The sequence below is a fragment of the Bos mutus genome, chromosome 24 (assembly GCF_027580195.1).
Source record: "Bos mutus isolate GX-2022 chromosome 24, NWIPB_WYAK_1.1, whole genome shotgun sequence".
Classification (NCBI taxonomy): domain Eukaryota; kingdom Metazoa; phylum Chordata; class Mammalia; order Artiodactyla; family Bovidae; genus Bos; species Bos mutus.
The window spans coordinates 25,700,343-25,714,136 of record NC_091640.1 but is presented as its reverse complement, the minus strand read 5'-3'; the positions used below and the strand labels follow the sequence as shown (position 1 = coordinate 25,714,136).

General features: G+C 40.6%; 1 protein-coding gene across 1 annotated transcript in view; it reads left to right on the top strand.

The window, feature by feature from the left end:
• Positions 1-13,794, top strand: part of DSG2 (desmoglein 2) — a 53,128-nt gene that overhangs the window by 25,409 nt on the left and 13,925 nt on the right. Inside the window, exons 4-9 of the mRNA XM_070361576.1 lie at positions 3,009-3,170; positions 3,266-3,410; positions 4,245-4,411; positions 7,191-7,328; positions 7,442-7,627; positions 11,363-11,628. Of these exons, the coding sequence (XP_070217677.1) occupies positions 3,009-3,170; positions 3,266-3,410; positions 4,245-4,411; positions 7,191-7,328; positions 7,442-7,627; positions 11,363-11,628 (1,064 nt within the window). The remainder of the gene's footprint in view (positions 1-3,008; positions 3,171-3,265; positions 3,411-4,244; positions 4,412-7,190; positions 7,329-7,441; positions 7,628-11,362; positions 11,629-13,794) is intronic.

Here is a 13,794-nt window from a genome sequence, read left to right as displayed (position 1 = left end):
GGTACTGTCAGTTCTATGCCAAAAGTGTATTCTGAATCTGCCCACTTCTCTCCACTGCCATGCTCCTCGTGCCTGTCAGTGTCAGCTCTGACCTGTGTTGCTGAAAGCACCCTGACCTGGTCTCCCTGCCTTCACTCTTGCCTGCCCCTCCCCCACCACAGTCCATTCTCCAGAAAGCAGCCAACGTGGTCTTCTGAACTAAAATTTTCATCCCCTTTGTGAGGCCCTTTCAACAGCTGTCCACTGCAGTGGAAGAAACACACTCCTCACCTCTGCCAACAAGAGCTCTCAGGATTTGTTGACTTTGACCTCCTCTCTGACCCCAGCTCCTATCAGCCTTCATCCCATACTCTGCCACCTCCCTAAGCTGACACAAGCCCAAAGCCCATGCCAGCCTCCCACCCTTTCGTTGTTTAGTCGCTCAGTTGTGTCAGAGTCTTTACGACCCCATGGACTGCAGCACTCCAGGCTTCCCTGTCCTTCACTATCTCACAGAGTTTGCTCAAACTCATGTCCATTGAGTCGGTGATGCCATCCAACCATCTCACCCTCTGTCTTCCCCTTCTCCTGCCCTCAATCTTGCCCAGCATCAGGGTCTTTTCCAATGAGTCAGCTCTTCTCATCAGGTGGCCAAAGTATTAGAGCTTTAGCATCAGTCCTTAGCACTTGCTGTTCCCTCTGCCTGGAACCCCTCCCCATAGGTATTTGCAGTATCTCACAGCATAAAGCCTCTGGCCAAGAATTCCCTTCCCGGCTTCACCCCATCTCAATCCCCACTTCATTCAGTTCGGTTTATAGCTCATTCACCTCCAGGTGGAGAAGGCAATGGCAACCCACTCCAGTACTCTTGCCTGGAAAATCCCATGGACGTAGGAGCCTGGTAGGCTGCAAGTCCATGGGGTCTCGAAGAGTCGGAAACGACTGAACAACTTCACTTTCACTTTTCACTTTCATGCATTGGAGAAGGAAATGGCAACCCACTGCAGTGTTCTTGCCTGGAGAAGCCCAGGGACAGGGAAACCTGGTGGGCTGCCGTCTGTGGGATCACACAGAGTCGGACACGACTGAAGCAACTTAGCAGCAGCAGCAGCAGCACCTCCAGGACACTATGTCATAAGTTGCTTGCTTGTTGTCTGGTTCCCTCAGTACAGTGTGAGCTCCCTGAGGGCAGGGGCTTGGTCCTCAGGACTCACAGCTTGTGCACACCCTGTGCCCCGAGCAGAGCCAACATCCTGTAAACATTTGTGTGAATGAATAAATGTTCATAGGGAAGTGGTACTTTCATCTTTCCAACCTTATAAACAGCACACACAACAAGCTCCTTTTAAAAAAGAGCAGCCAGAAACAGAAGACACTTTCCTTTTTCCAGCAGTATATTATTTTGATAAAAGCCCTCTTAAATCTAAATGTTTGATTATGGCTTTACATAAAGTGAGTGAAAGTGGCTTAGTCGTGTCCGACTCTATGCAGCCCCAAGGACAGTAGTCTGCCAGTCTCCTCTGTCCATAGGATTTCCCAGGCAAGCATACTGGAGTGGGTAGCCATTCCCTTCTCCAGGGATCAAGCCTGGGTCTCTTGCATTGCAAGCAGATTCTTTACAGTCTGAGCCTCCAGTGAAGCCCATGACTTTACATAATAGTTTGTATACAAGCAGTTAAGCTTTCTGGTTTGCTTAGTGCTAGTTTGATGAGATACCTGAGTTATTCACTCATTCTTTCAATAGGTTTCCCTAAAATACATGGCGTTCAGTAAGCATTAGCTATTCTTCTTACTAATTTTAATTATAAAAGTTGTTAAGAGTAAAATTTACATAAAAAGCAAAACATTCTGTTGTAGTTCCCCAACTTTATAGATTCTTTATCTAAAAGTAATACTGTCAACAGCTTAGTATCTTCCATATCTTTTGAAATCCATAAGTATGTATATACTTACATACTCCTATGTGCATACATGTGTATATGCAAACCAACTGCTAGGTCCACACACAGTTTGATTTTATTTCTAACATAAGTGAAATTATATATATAGTCAGCACATAAAGATCTACAATATTCTCTATAAATACTGATGTATGTGTATACACATACACATGGGTTGTGTGTGTATATGCATGTACTTGGCAAAAAAAAAAAAGAGAGAAACACAGAGAAAGGGAAAGACAGACAGAGGCACAGTGAAAAGTGATCACCGGACTGCCTCAGGGTCCCCATTCCTCCAGGAGCAGAGCAGGCATGGCAGGAGGTTGGAGCCGCATCTCATTCTCAGCAGCACCCTCAGCCCCAGAGCATGTTGGGAATCCTGTGGGAAGCATGTGTAGCTAATTCTGAGATTTCAGGACGAATTCTGGCGGGGTAGAGGTGGGTGATGGCTTCAGTGATGTCTGAAAAGAGAAATTGAGGATCCAGCAGGGGGCGACAGAGATACACTTACCGATGAAGAGTTAGAGATACCAGAAATGGGAAACAAACAAGTTAGAGATACAAATAGAGCTCTTTCTAGAGGAGGAAGGTGTTAACTACAGAAGTACCCCAGGTTAGAAACACTAATCTGCAGGAACATTCCAAGTAGGCGAAGCGCTTGACTATTTTAACCCTCTTGTGAAAGGATGCCTTACTCATACCTTCCTGATGATCGGAGTTATAAAGGTGGTTTTGAGTCTGCAAATGTTACCTTACCTAAATTTAAAATCCACTCTTACCAAGATGTACCCCCCTAATGATATCTTAATTTCATAACAACCCTAAGAGGTAGGCAGAAGTGTCCGTTCACATTGCAGGTAAGAACACTGAAGCGTGGAGAGTAGGTAACCATTAGCATCACACCTAGTGTAGCTGTGACACGATTAGACCCGGGTGCTCTGACCCCAGCACCTCTGCTCTGGATCACCTGTGTCCTCCCACCTCCCTCCTTTCAACATCCAACAGCTTCAGAGCGAAATTTTCAATTAAAAACGATTACCTGTGTGTTAGCGTTTAACTTGAAGCATTCCTCTCTTATTTTTATGTTAGATACACTCTGATCTTGCAGAAGAAAAAAAACTAAAAATTACATACAAATACACTGGAAAGGGGATCACGGAGCCGCCTTTTGGTGTGTTTGTCTTTAATAAAGACACCGGAGAACTGAACGTTACCACCATTCTAGATCGAGAAGAAACGCCATTTTTTCTGGTAAGAACAATTGTACATTTTATTATTTTTTTGAAATTGTGCTACTTGAATGACCTCAGCCTAAATGCCTTCTATTATGTATGTCCTGATTCCAGGTAACTGGTTACGCTTTGGATGAAAGAGGAAAAAACTTAGAGAAACCAATAGAACTCAGAATTAAAGTTCTTGACATCAATGACAATGAGCCAGTGTTCACACAGGATGTCTTTGTTGGGTCTGTTGAAGAGCTAAGTGCAGCAAGTAAGAGTTTATTGTTTTTATGAATGAGTACCCAAGATCATTCTGTGCCCAGCATGTCACTGAACACTGAAACCTCTGTCTTAGTGGAGGCTGAATATTACCCACAGGAAAAATAATAATAAACTGATTGATCTAGGTTTGGAAGTGATTTTTTGTTGTAAGTTTTTTTACCCTCAAAACAGATGTGGTAGATTGATGTGATAGGTTAGGTCTATGTAGCGACTTGTCAGTTTCACCCTGTGTCCGGAAAGCAGCCATAGATGCTATGTAAACAAATAGTTATGGGTGTGTTCCAGTAAAGTTTTATTCACAGAATCAGGCGGCTGGCTGGCTTGGGCCCACTGTCCGTAGTTTGCTAACCTTAGACATATTATTTCTACCTCCAGGCTTCAATGCAAGTGTTAAATGCAGCTTTCTATATGGGGGCTTGCAGGAGAAATTTCTCTTTGATCTGAATATAAAGAATAGCTATGCTTCTCCTGAATTGCTTGTATTTTAATAAGCATGTATGTGTATCTGTTCATTTTTCTTTCTTTGTATCTGTTATTAGAAATGTGATAAGCAAATCTGTGGCCCTCCTATTGCGTGTCCAGGACTTCATCTTAAAAATTGTATATACTAACCTCAGCCTCACTTTTATCTTATTTTTTCTATTCCTACCTCCATTCACATTTGCTCCCTCAAGCAATTAAATTCTTTGATCTTAGTAAACTGAATTTGATACATACCTAAAATCCTTTTTGGAACAAGCTGATATGATACATAAAATAATAACATAATGTAAGAATGCTAAAAGTTGTGTTTCATCTTGGACCCCTTCGTTTCTGCTACCAGATACACTAGTGATGAAAATCAACGCAACCGATGCAGATGAGCCCAACACTCTGAATTCTAAAATTTCCTATAGGATCGTGTCTCAGGAGCCTGCTAATTCTCCAGTGTTTTACCTAAATAAAGATACAGGAGAGATCTATACAACCAGTATTACCTTAGACAGAGAGGTAAATTGATATTTCATGTTATTCATCTTTTCTGCTCTCCTCTCCTTCCAGTTTATTCTCTCTCTAGTCTAATTTTCTGACTTTGTCTTGTGTTTCAGAATGATCCTCCTCTAGGGATGTGCTGTCTAGTATCATAGCCATCAGTCATACGTGGCCATTGGCCACTTGAAATGTGACTAGTCCCAGTTGAGATGTGCTGTAAGTGGAAAATATACACCAGATTGGGAAAACATAATATGAAAAAAAAAAAAAGAATGTTGAAATATCACCTTAATATTTTTGGTTGATCACTTGTTGAATTAATAACATTTCCGATACCATGGGTTAAATGAAATTTCTTTGTTTAAAACTAGTATCAGCTGGTGTTTAAACAATCCCGTCATTACTGTAAGTAGGCATCATGGTAAAGGAAGAGGAAGATAATCAACCAGAAAACCCCCTGAATGTTTTTATAAATGAAAAGGCAAACCAATATACTTCTCCCAAAGCAAAAATAAAGCTGGTATCAACTGTCTCCTTTTACTTTTTTTTTTTTAATGATTTATTTATTTGGCCACACCATGTGGTTGGGGATCTTAGTTCCCCAACCAAGGACTGAACCCAGGCTCCAGCAGTGAAGTGCCAAGTCCTAACCACTGGACCACCAAGGAATTCCCTCTTTATTTTTTTTTTCATGTGGCTCCTGGAAATTTTTAAATTACATAAGCATTGGCCTAGGGCCTCTCCAGTCAGAATCTGTTTGCTAGAGAGTTCTAAAGCAATGTTCCTCTAAAGTGGTTCTGTAATGAAACTTTAGGAATCTTTCCTACTGCTAATACATTTTCAGAGGGAGGAGAAGAGATTGAAATAGAAGTCCTGTTTAGAGTAATAGCAGTATTTGTAAAGAGTTATTGTAAATCCCAAATTGGAGGAAAATTTGAGTTGTTTCCTAAAGGATATTTTCTCAAACATTTCATTTTTTTATTTCTAAGTCAAAGGGAACATTTTAGTTGAAAAGGGAAGACAAGATTTCATAAATGCTACACGTATAAAGATGTTAACAGCATGCATGGTAAAATCCTTAGAGTGCTGTATTGTCATCAAATATAAATCATCATCAGACACAATCAGTGTATTTTGTAATGCTTAAAAAAATTATTTAACTCTGGCCAGAGAGGAAGAGGATGTGAGTCAACATTCCTTTGATATCTTTTTTTTTTTTTTTTTTTGATATCTTTCTAAATGATATTGAAAGTGTTAGTTGCTCAGTTGTATCCAACTCTTTACAACCCCATGGGCTGTAGCCTGCCAGACTTCTCTGTCTGTGTGATTCTCCAGACAAGAGTACTGGAGTGGGCTGCCATTCCCTTCTCCAGGGGATCTTCCTGACCCAGGGATTGAACCTGGGTCTCCCGCATTGCAGGCACATTCTTTACCATCTGAACCACCAGGGAAGCCCTAAAGGATATTATTACTCCTAGAATTCTACTCTACCTTTTCACATAAAATGAGAATGGAAAAGTACTATTTTGAAGTAGTAGTACTATTGAAGTACTATTTTGCTAAATGTCTCTGAAACATTTAGCAGAAAAAATACTGGCTGTCACTTACTGGGTAAGCCATGTGCCCAGTGCTATTCCAAGCCTTTTACGTGGATTAATTCAGTTAATGAACCTGTGAACCCTGTGAGGCAGATCCAGTTATTATTCTCATTTTATGTAGAAGGAAACTAAGGGTCAAAGGGATAATGTGTGTCCGACATAGCTAGCATGTCAGAATTGGAACTCAGGCAACTGGTTCCAGAGTCTCTGCCATCCTGCCTTTCACTGAGCAGTTTTGCTCTGCACAGGGTCCCGGGCATGGGCGCTTGCTGCCCGGCTCCTTCTTAAACTTCAACCACACTGATGGAGCCATCAGAAGGGACCACATGGAAGAGACGGGTCCCCTTTGGAATAACATCTGAGACATTGTTCTCTAGGTCGTGTTCTCCAAGAATCTTCTCTCCCGAGGATAAAAAGTGCACCAAGTTTTGCCTTTACTGACCCAGTGTTCTTGAGGGGTTAAGTCTTCATGACAACTTCTAACCTAAAATGAAGTGTGGGCTATAAAAAACTAATTTCTAGAGTCTCATCACTTCCAGTGTAATGCTGACTACCTTTTGAAAGCACTTTTGTGCTCAGACTATTTTAAGGAGAGACTCATCTCCTGATAAATATCACCAATGATGTCATTAAGAATTTTGATGTCAACAACTGCTCTAGGCTTTTCTGCCCTTTAAAAAAAAAAAAGCTCTGATGGCAAACAAACAGCATCTTCACAGAATTAACAGCAGGTCATGAAACTTTTTTTTAATGTTTACTTATTTATTTTTGGCTGCTCTAGGTTTTGTTGCTGTACCAGCTCTTCTCTAGTTGCAGTGAGCGGAGCTCCTCTCTAGTTGTGGTGCACAGACTGCTCACTGCGGTGGCTTCTCTTGTCGTTTAGCACAAACTGTAGGGCCCTCAGGCTTCAGTAGTTGCAGCTCCTGGGGTCTAGAGCACAGGCTCAGTAGTTGTGGCGTACAGGCTTACTTGCTCCGAGGTATGTGGGATCGTCCCAGATCAGGGATCGAACCTGTGTGTCCGGCATTGGCAGGCAGATTCTTTACCGCTGAGCCACCAGGGAAGCCCCCATGAAACTTACTTATGAATAAAATGTACTGAGGTTCATTCCCCTGATGATAAAGTGAACTCAACCCAGAAAGACAGATTTGGGAGCAATTCATTTTCACCCCAGCGGGATCTTTTTCATTGCCTTGCAGGAATACAGCAGCTACACTTTGATAGTAGAAGCAAGAGACGGCAATGGACAAATAACAGATAAACCAGTAAAACAAGCTCAAGTTCAGATTCGTATTTTGGACGTCAATGATAATATACCTGTAGTTGACAAAAACGTGGTAACTATTATTTTTATAACAAATGTGCCTACTTACATGTCAGCCATAACTAAAAATGTATCACTTATGTTTGTGTTCCATCAGAATAAAAACCTCCTGTTTGTGTTTTGCAGTATGAAGGATCAATTGAAGAAAACAAAGCCAACGTAGAGGTTTTACGCATAAAAGTCTCCGACGCAGATGAAGTAGGCTCGGATAATTGGTTAGCAAATTTTACTTTTGCATCAGGAAACGAAGGGGGTTATTTCCACATAGAAACTGATACTCAAACTAATGAAGGAATTGTGACCCTGATTAAGGTAAGGACTTAGTGTTCAAACCTGGAATGAGAGAAGTTGGTCAAGAGGAGGACACTGATGTATTTTGAGCTCCAAATATTTATTAGTACTGGTGCCACAATGTTAGAGATAGGCGCCATCCCTATTTGCCCAAGTTCTATGGTTGTGAGTGGTCACACTCTTTGTATTTCTAATGTCAGTAGTGTGAGGGTTGCATTTTGAAACAGAGTGTATAATTCTGCTTAATTGAATCAATGAAAATTAAATTGTGTTATAAGTATATGGGTCTTAAATATTTAAAACCCTGACTCCTGCAGAATTTTTTAAACAAATTTAGAGGATGGATTTTTTTTTAAACAAAATTAAAAAGGAAGAATACCACTGTGTGTTAAATGGTTAATGATAGAATATCAAATTTTAAAATAAAATGCAAAGCTAAAGCTTTCCAAATATTTCATTAAGTCACAGACAAAAATTGATTCCAGAAGCATCCACATTTTTACAAAACTTATTATATGGTAAAGTAAGTAAACCCTAATAGAGGAATGATGATAATATAATGTATAACAGAATAGAGGAAAATTAACTTTAAGTTTCATTGTAATAATTATGGATACCATTTATCAATAGGCTACCATATGTATATAGACCACTTTTTGTAAAGCAGAGGAAAACAGAATAAGATTCAGTTCAGTTCAGTTCAGTCACTCAGTCGTGTCCGACTCTTTGCGACCCCATGAATCGCAGCACCCCAGGCCTCCCTGTCCATCACCAACTCCCGGAGCTCACCCAAACTCATGTCCATCAAGTCGGTGATGCCATCCAGCCATCTCATCCTCTGTCGTCCCCTTCTCCTCCTGCCCCCAATCCCTCCCAGCATCAGAGTCTTTTCCAATGAGTCAACTCTTTGCATGAGGTGGACAAAGTACTGGAGTTTCAGCTTCAGCATCATTCCTTCCAAAGAAATCCCAGGGTTGATCTCCTTCAGAATGGACTGGTTGGATCTCCTTGCAGTCCAAGGGACTCTCAAGAGTCTTCTCCAACACCACAGTTCAAAAGCATCAATTCTTCGGTGCTCAGCCTTCTTCACAGTCCAACTCTCACATCCATATATGACCACAGGAAAAACCATAGCCTTGACTAGACGAACCTTTGTTGGCAAAGTAATGTCTCTGCTTTTCAATATGCTATCTAGGTTGGTCATAACTTTCCTTCCAAGCGTCTTTTAATTTCATGGCTGCAATCACCATCTGCAGTGATTTTGGATTAAAGGGAAGACAAATTTTATGATTACTGAATAAATAGATAATGGCATTAGAGACAAAATCAATTTACCTGCTTGTGTAGAACTAAGTATCCTTTTTTAGTCATAGATTATAGGTGCAACCCTGCTCAGTGCTTGAGATTAAAAGCCAATAATATACAGAAGGAGAAGTAGTCACATAGTGATGAAAAATAAAAATACCCTCAATGCACCATAGTAGCACAAAAAGGGACAGAGTTACTGTAAATTTAGTAGTAAAATGACAGCACCAGATTAAGAAAATTATGAATTTACTTTCTCAATTGTATAAAGAATCGCTTCCAAAGTATAAGGGCAGCCATCAGATTCCATTCACAGGAAGTTAGAGAAGATACACAAATAGCAAGTGTGCACATAAAGGATACCCGGCATCAGTAGACATTAGGGAAGGTGCAGATGAGGTCTGTGTGGGCTGTCACTGCACACCTGGCTAGAAAGAAGCTACAATCAAAAAAGACCAACACCACCAAGGATCAGTGAGAACATAGGCAAACCAGAACTCTTGTATATTGCCAGTGGAAACATTAAATGGAAGAGCCAGTTTGGCAGTTTCGTAAAAAATTAAATACAGTACTAATCCAGTGACCCAACAATTTAGTCCTAGGTGTTCACCCAAGAAAAATAAAAACATATACAGTATCTACAAAAAAAAACTTGCATGCAAATGTTGAGAGCAGTGTTAATTGCAAATAGTCCAAATGCCTAATAACAGAATAGCTAAGTAAATTAAGTGTATCTAAATAGTAGAACACTATAGAAATGTTTTTAAAAAGAAAATGGACAAATTGGAAAATATATAGAGAGAGTGATAAACTGATCAAATGTAATACCACAATTTGCAAAGAACAGAGTATTTGGAAGAGGGTTAATCTTTTATGGCATTAATAGCAAACCAGTTATTAATAGACATCATGGTATAAAGAAGGGGGTTAGATTCTCTTCGTAAACATCCTTAGACTTCCCGGGGGGCACTAGCGATAAAGAGTCCTGCAAATGCAGGAGATACAAGACTCACGGGTTCAATTCCTGGGTCAGGACTATCCCTTGGAGAAGGAAATGGCAACCTGCTCCAGTATTCTTGCCTGGGAAATCCCATGGACAGAGGAGACAGTGGGCTGCAGTCCATGGGGCTGCAGATTTTTAAACAAATTTGAAAACCCCTTCCTGGGTTTAATATAGTCAAATATTATTTTTTTCTCCAGGAGGTCTCCTTTTATTTTTTTTATACTAATATAAACAAACAGAAAATTTGCAGAGAAATGGGACACTTAAATAGTTTCAAAGTACCACCACACAAAATACACGTGAATTACAAAGGCCAAAAAGTAACTTTACAGTGGGGAAGCCTCAGAGACAGCACCTTGATCAAAGGATCAAAATGAACATCATTAATAATGAGACAAATGAATATTATGTGCTACCTAATAAGATGCAGTGAGGTCTCAGCTTTATGATATGCTATGGGACAGAGCTGGTGGTCTGCTGCTACTTCTGTAGCCCTTTTTGCCAGAACAAACCCATGGAACACTTTTTAAGGAATATTAACCTATATTGAATGTCCCTTAACTTTTTTAAATTAAGCAAAGAATCACTTCAGATTGCTAAAAATAAAAAATATATCTATTTGAAATGATTTTGATCTTAAATAAAATTGGGGGTGCTTCCTAAACATCTTTAGGCTTCCCACGTAGTACTAGTGGTAAAGAATCCACCTGCAAATGCAGGAGATGCAAGACTCACAGGTTTGATTCCTGGGTCAGGACTATCCCTTGGAGAAGGAAATGGCAACCTGCTCCAGTATTCTTGCCAGGGAAATCCCATGGACAGAGGAGACAGTGGGCTGCAGTCCATGGGGCTGCAGATTTTTAATGACATGGTATCAATTTAAGAGTTGGAATATAGTAAGTCCCCTATATACGAGCCTTCAAGTACTGAACTTGCAAAATGAGAATGTACATTTGCGTGTCCAGTCACGTTAAAGTATGAGTGAAACTGCAATTCGCCCTCCGTCTCCTGTTGCTGACGATCCTTCAGCTCTCCCACCTCCCTCCTCTCCCACCCCCACTCTGTAACTCTTCTTGCCTGTTCACTGGATGCCATCTGTTGTATGGTACTACTGTACTTCTCAAGGTACTTTACTGTAAGATTAGAAATGTTTTCTTTATTTTTTGTGTTTGTTTTTTATGTATTATTTGTTTGACAGTATTATTACAGTACTGTGTAGCCAGTTGTGTTAGTTGGATACCTAGGCTAACTTTGTTGGACTTAATGAACAAAGTTGGACTACGAACGTGCTCTCAGAATGGAATTCATTTATATATTGGGGATTTACTGTACTTACTGCTGTATTTGTCATGTTTTAGATGATTATATAATATCTGACACTGAAACCACACGAGTGTGTTCTATTGTTTTCCCTTTTAAAAGAATTCCCTCTGATTTCGCCTTTCTAGGAAGTAGACTATGAAACAATGAAGAATCTTGACTTGAGCATTATCGTCACTAACAAAGCAGCTTTTCACAAATCAATTAAGGATAAATACAAGCCGACATCCATTCCCATCAAAGTCAAAGTGAAAAATGTGAAAGAAGGCATTTATTTTAAAAGCAGCACAATCCGATTTCACACTAGTGAGAGCATGGAGAAATTAAGCCAGGGCCAAATACTGGGAAAATTTCAAGTTTTTGATGAAGACACTGGAAAAGTACCCAATGTAAAGTAAGAGATGGTTATGAATATTATTTCCTTGTTCTAAGTTACTTTGAATGCCTCTTTTCAAAAATCATAATGGAATTTGGACACTTCAGTTCTTTGAACCCTGCCTTTGGGGGCCTACAAACCTCAAAAGGCCTGTAAATGAAATTCCTGGAGTTGTGTGGTCACTGAGAGGCCAGGTGTTTCCCCAGGAGCCCCCTTCCCTCCATGACCCGAGTGGGAGGCAAAGGCTGGCTGGGTTCAGAAAAATGATGCTGATGAACCTATTTGCAGGGGAGGAAAGGAGACACAGATATAAAGAAGGGACTTGGGGACACAGTGGGGGAGGGAGAGTGAGAAGAATGGAGAAAGTGGCATCAACATACAAAGACTATCGGGTGTAAGATGGATAGGTAGTGAGAAGTTGCCTGTAGCACAGGGAGCCCAGCTTGGTGCTCCGTGATGACCTGGAGAGATGGGATGGGGGAGGGGAGGGAGTCTAGGGAAGGAGGGAGTGTATGTATAATTATGGCTGATTTGCATTGTTGTATGACAGAAACCAATGCAACATTGTAAAAAAAAATTTTTTTTTAATGTTTAATTAAAAAAAAAGTTCTGGGTTGAGAAGGCTAAATAGCAACAAAGAGAAAGTTCAGAAAGAAACTTTCTAAAATCTGTCTTTAGAGGTAAGAAAGTAGCAAGTAAAATTTACTGCAAGTTCACTTTACGTAATTTAAGTGGGAAAAAAAGCTGCATAATGCATTAAAATTTTAATAATGGGGAAACCAGTTTTAATTGATCATCAGCCTTGAAAATTGATCTTGATTCAAACCAGGCTCTTTGGTCCAGGGGTTGATAAAACTTGTAACATTTGTCTTGATCCTGGTGACCTTTATTCAGAATATAAAATATTAATATAAAATATATTAATTATTAATATAAAATATTATTCTTTATTTATTAAGAACCTACTAGATGCCTGAAAAGAAATGATACAAACGAACTTCTTTACAAAACAGAAAGAGACTCACAGTCTTCGAGAACCAACTTATGGTTGCTGAAGTGAAGAATGAGGGGGACAGAATAGAGTTTGAGTTCAACATGTACACACTGCTATATTTAAAATTGATAACCAACAAGTACCTACTCTATAGCACAGGGAACTCTGTTCAATGTTATAGAGCAGCCTGGATGGGAGGGGAGTTTGGAGGAGAATGTATACATATCCATGTAAGGCTGAATCCCTTTGCTGTCCACCTGAAACTATGACAACATTGTTAATTGGCTATATTCCAATACAAAATTTAAAAAAAAAAAATTTTTTTTAAGAACTATCATATGCCAACCCTGTACTGTACCCATTTTGTAGCAGCGCCTTAGGTTTGCATGATCCATTCACATTTGCAAAGTGAGTTTACATCTTAGCTCTCAGAGCCTTGCCATCAAGAGATGACTCTACAGAGTTGTAATTTATGAAGCTCTGCTTACCTGTAGTTATTTGGTTGAAGTTAAGCTTCCCTGGTAGCTCAGCTGGTAAAGAATCCACCTGCAATGAAGGAGACCCTGGTTCAATTGCTGGGTTGGGAAGATTCCCTGGAGAAGGGATAGGCTACCCACTCCAGTATTCTTGAGCTTCCCTGGTGGCTCAAGACAGTAAAGAATCCGCCTGCAATGTGGGAGACCTGGGTTTGATCCCTGGGTTGGGAAGATCCCCTGGAGGAGGGCATGGCAACCCACTCCAATATTCTTGCCTGGAGAATCCCCATAGACAGAGGAGCCTGGTGGGCTTCAGTCCATGGGGTCACAAAGAGTCAGACACAACTGAGCATCTAAGCACAGCACAATACAAGAATCCTCACCTGCCACCCAAGATGACTGTTAGGGGGCGCTGCAAGTATCCCGCTTGGCGTCGTTGAAGGGCTTGCAGTGGCTGACCCGGGGCAGCCCTGTGCTTCAGACGTGCTCCTGATGTCTGCGGCCTCTGTGGAATCCTGGATGTCCATCACGTGGCTCCTGTTTTCCTGCCGTCAGTGCCAGAGTTGTTCGGTTGCTTCACTCTGCTTGGGCCTGTGTCCCTGGGTGCCAGCACTTCACGAAACACTGCCGACCTTAGCAAGAATGGGGATATGGAGGAACCTTTTCAACAGTCTCTTTCCTTTTGGAGAATCTTATAGAATTCATCAGCCAATA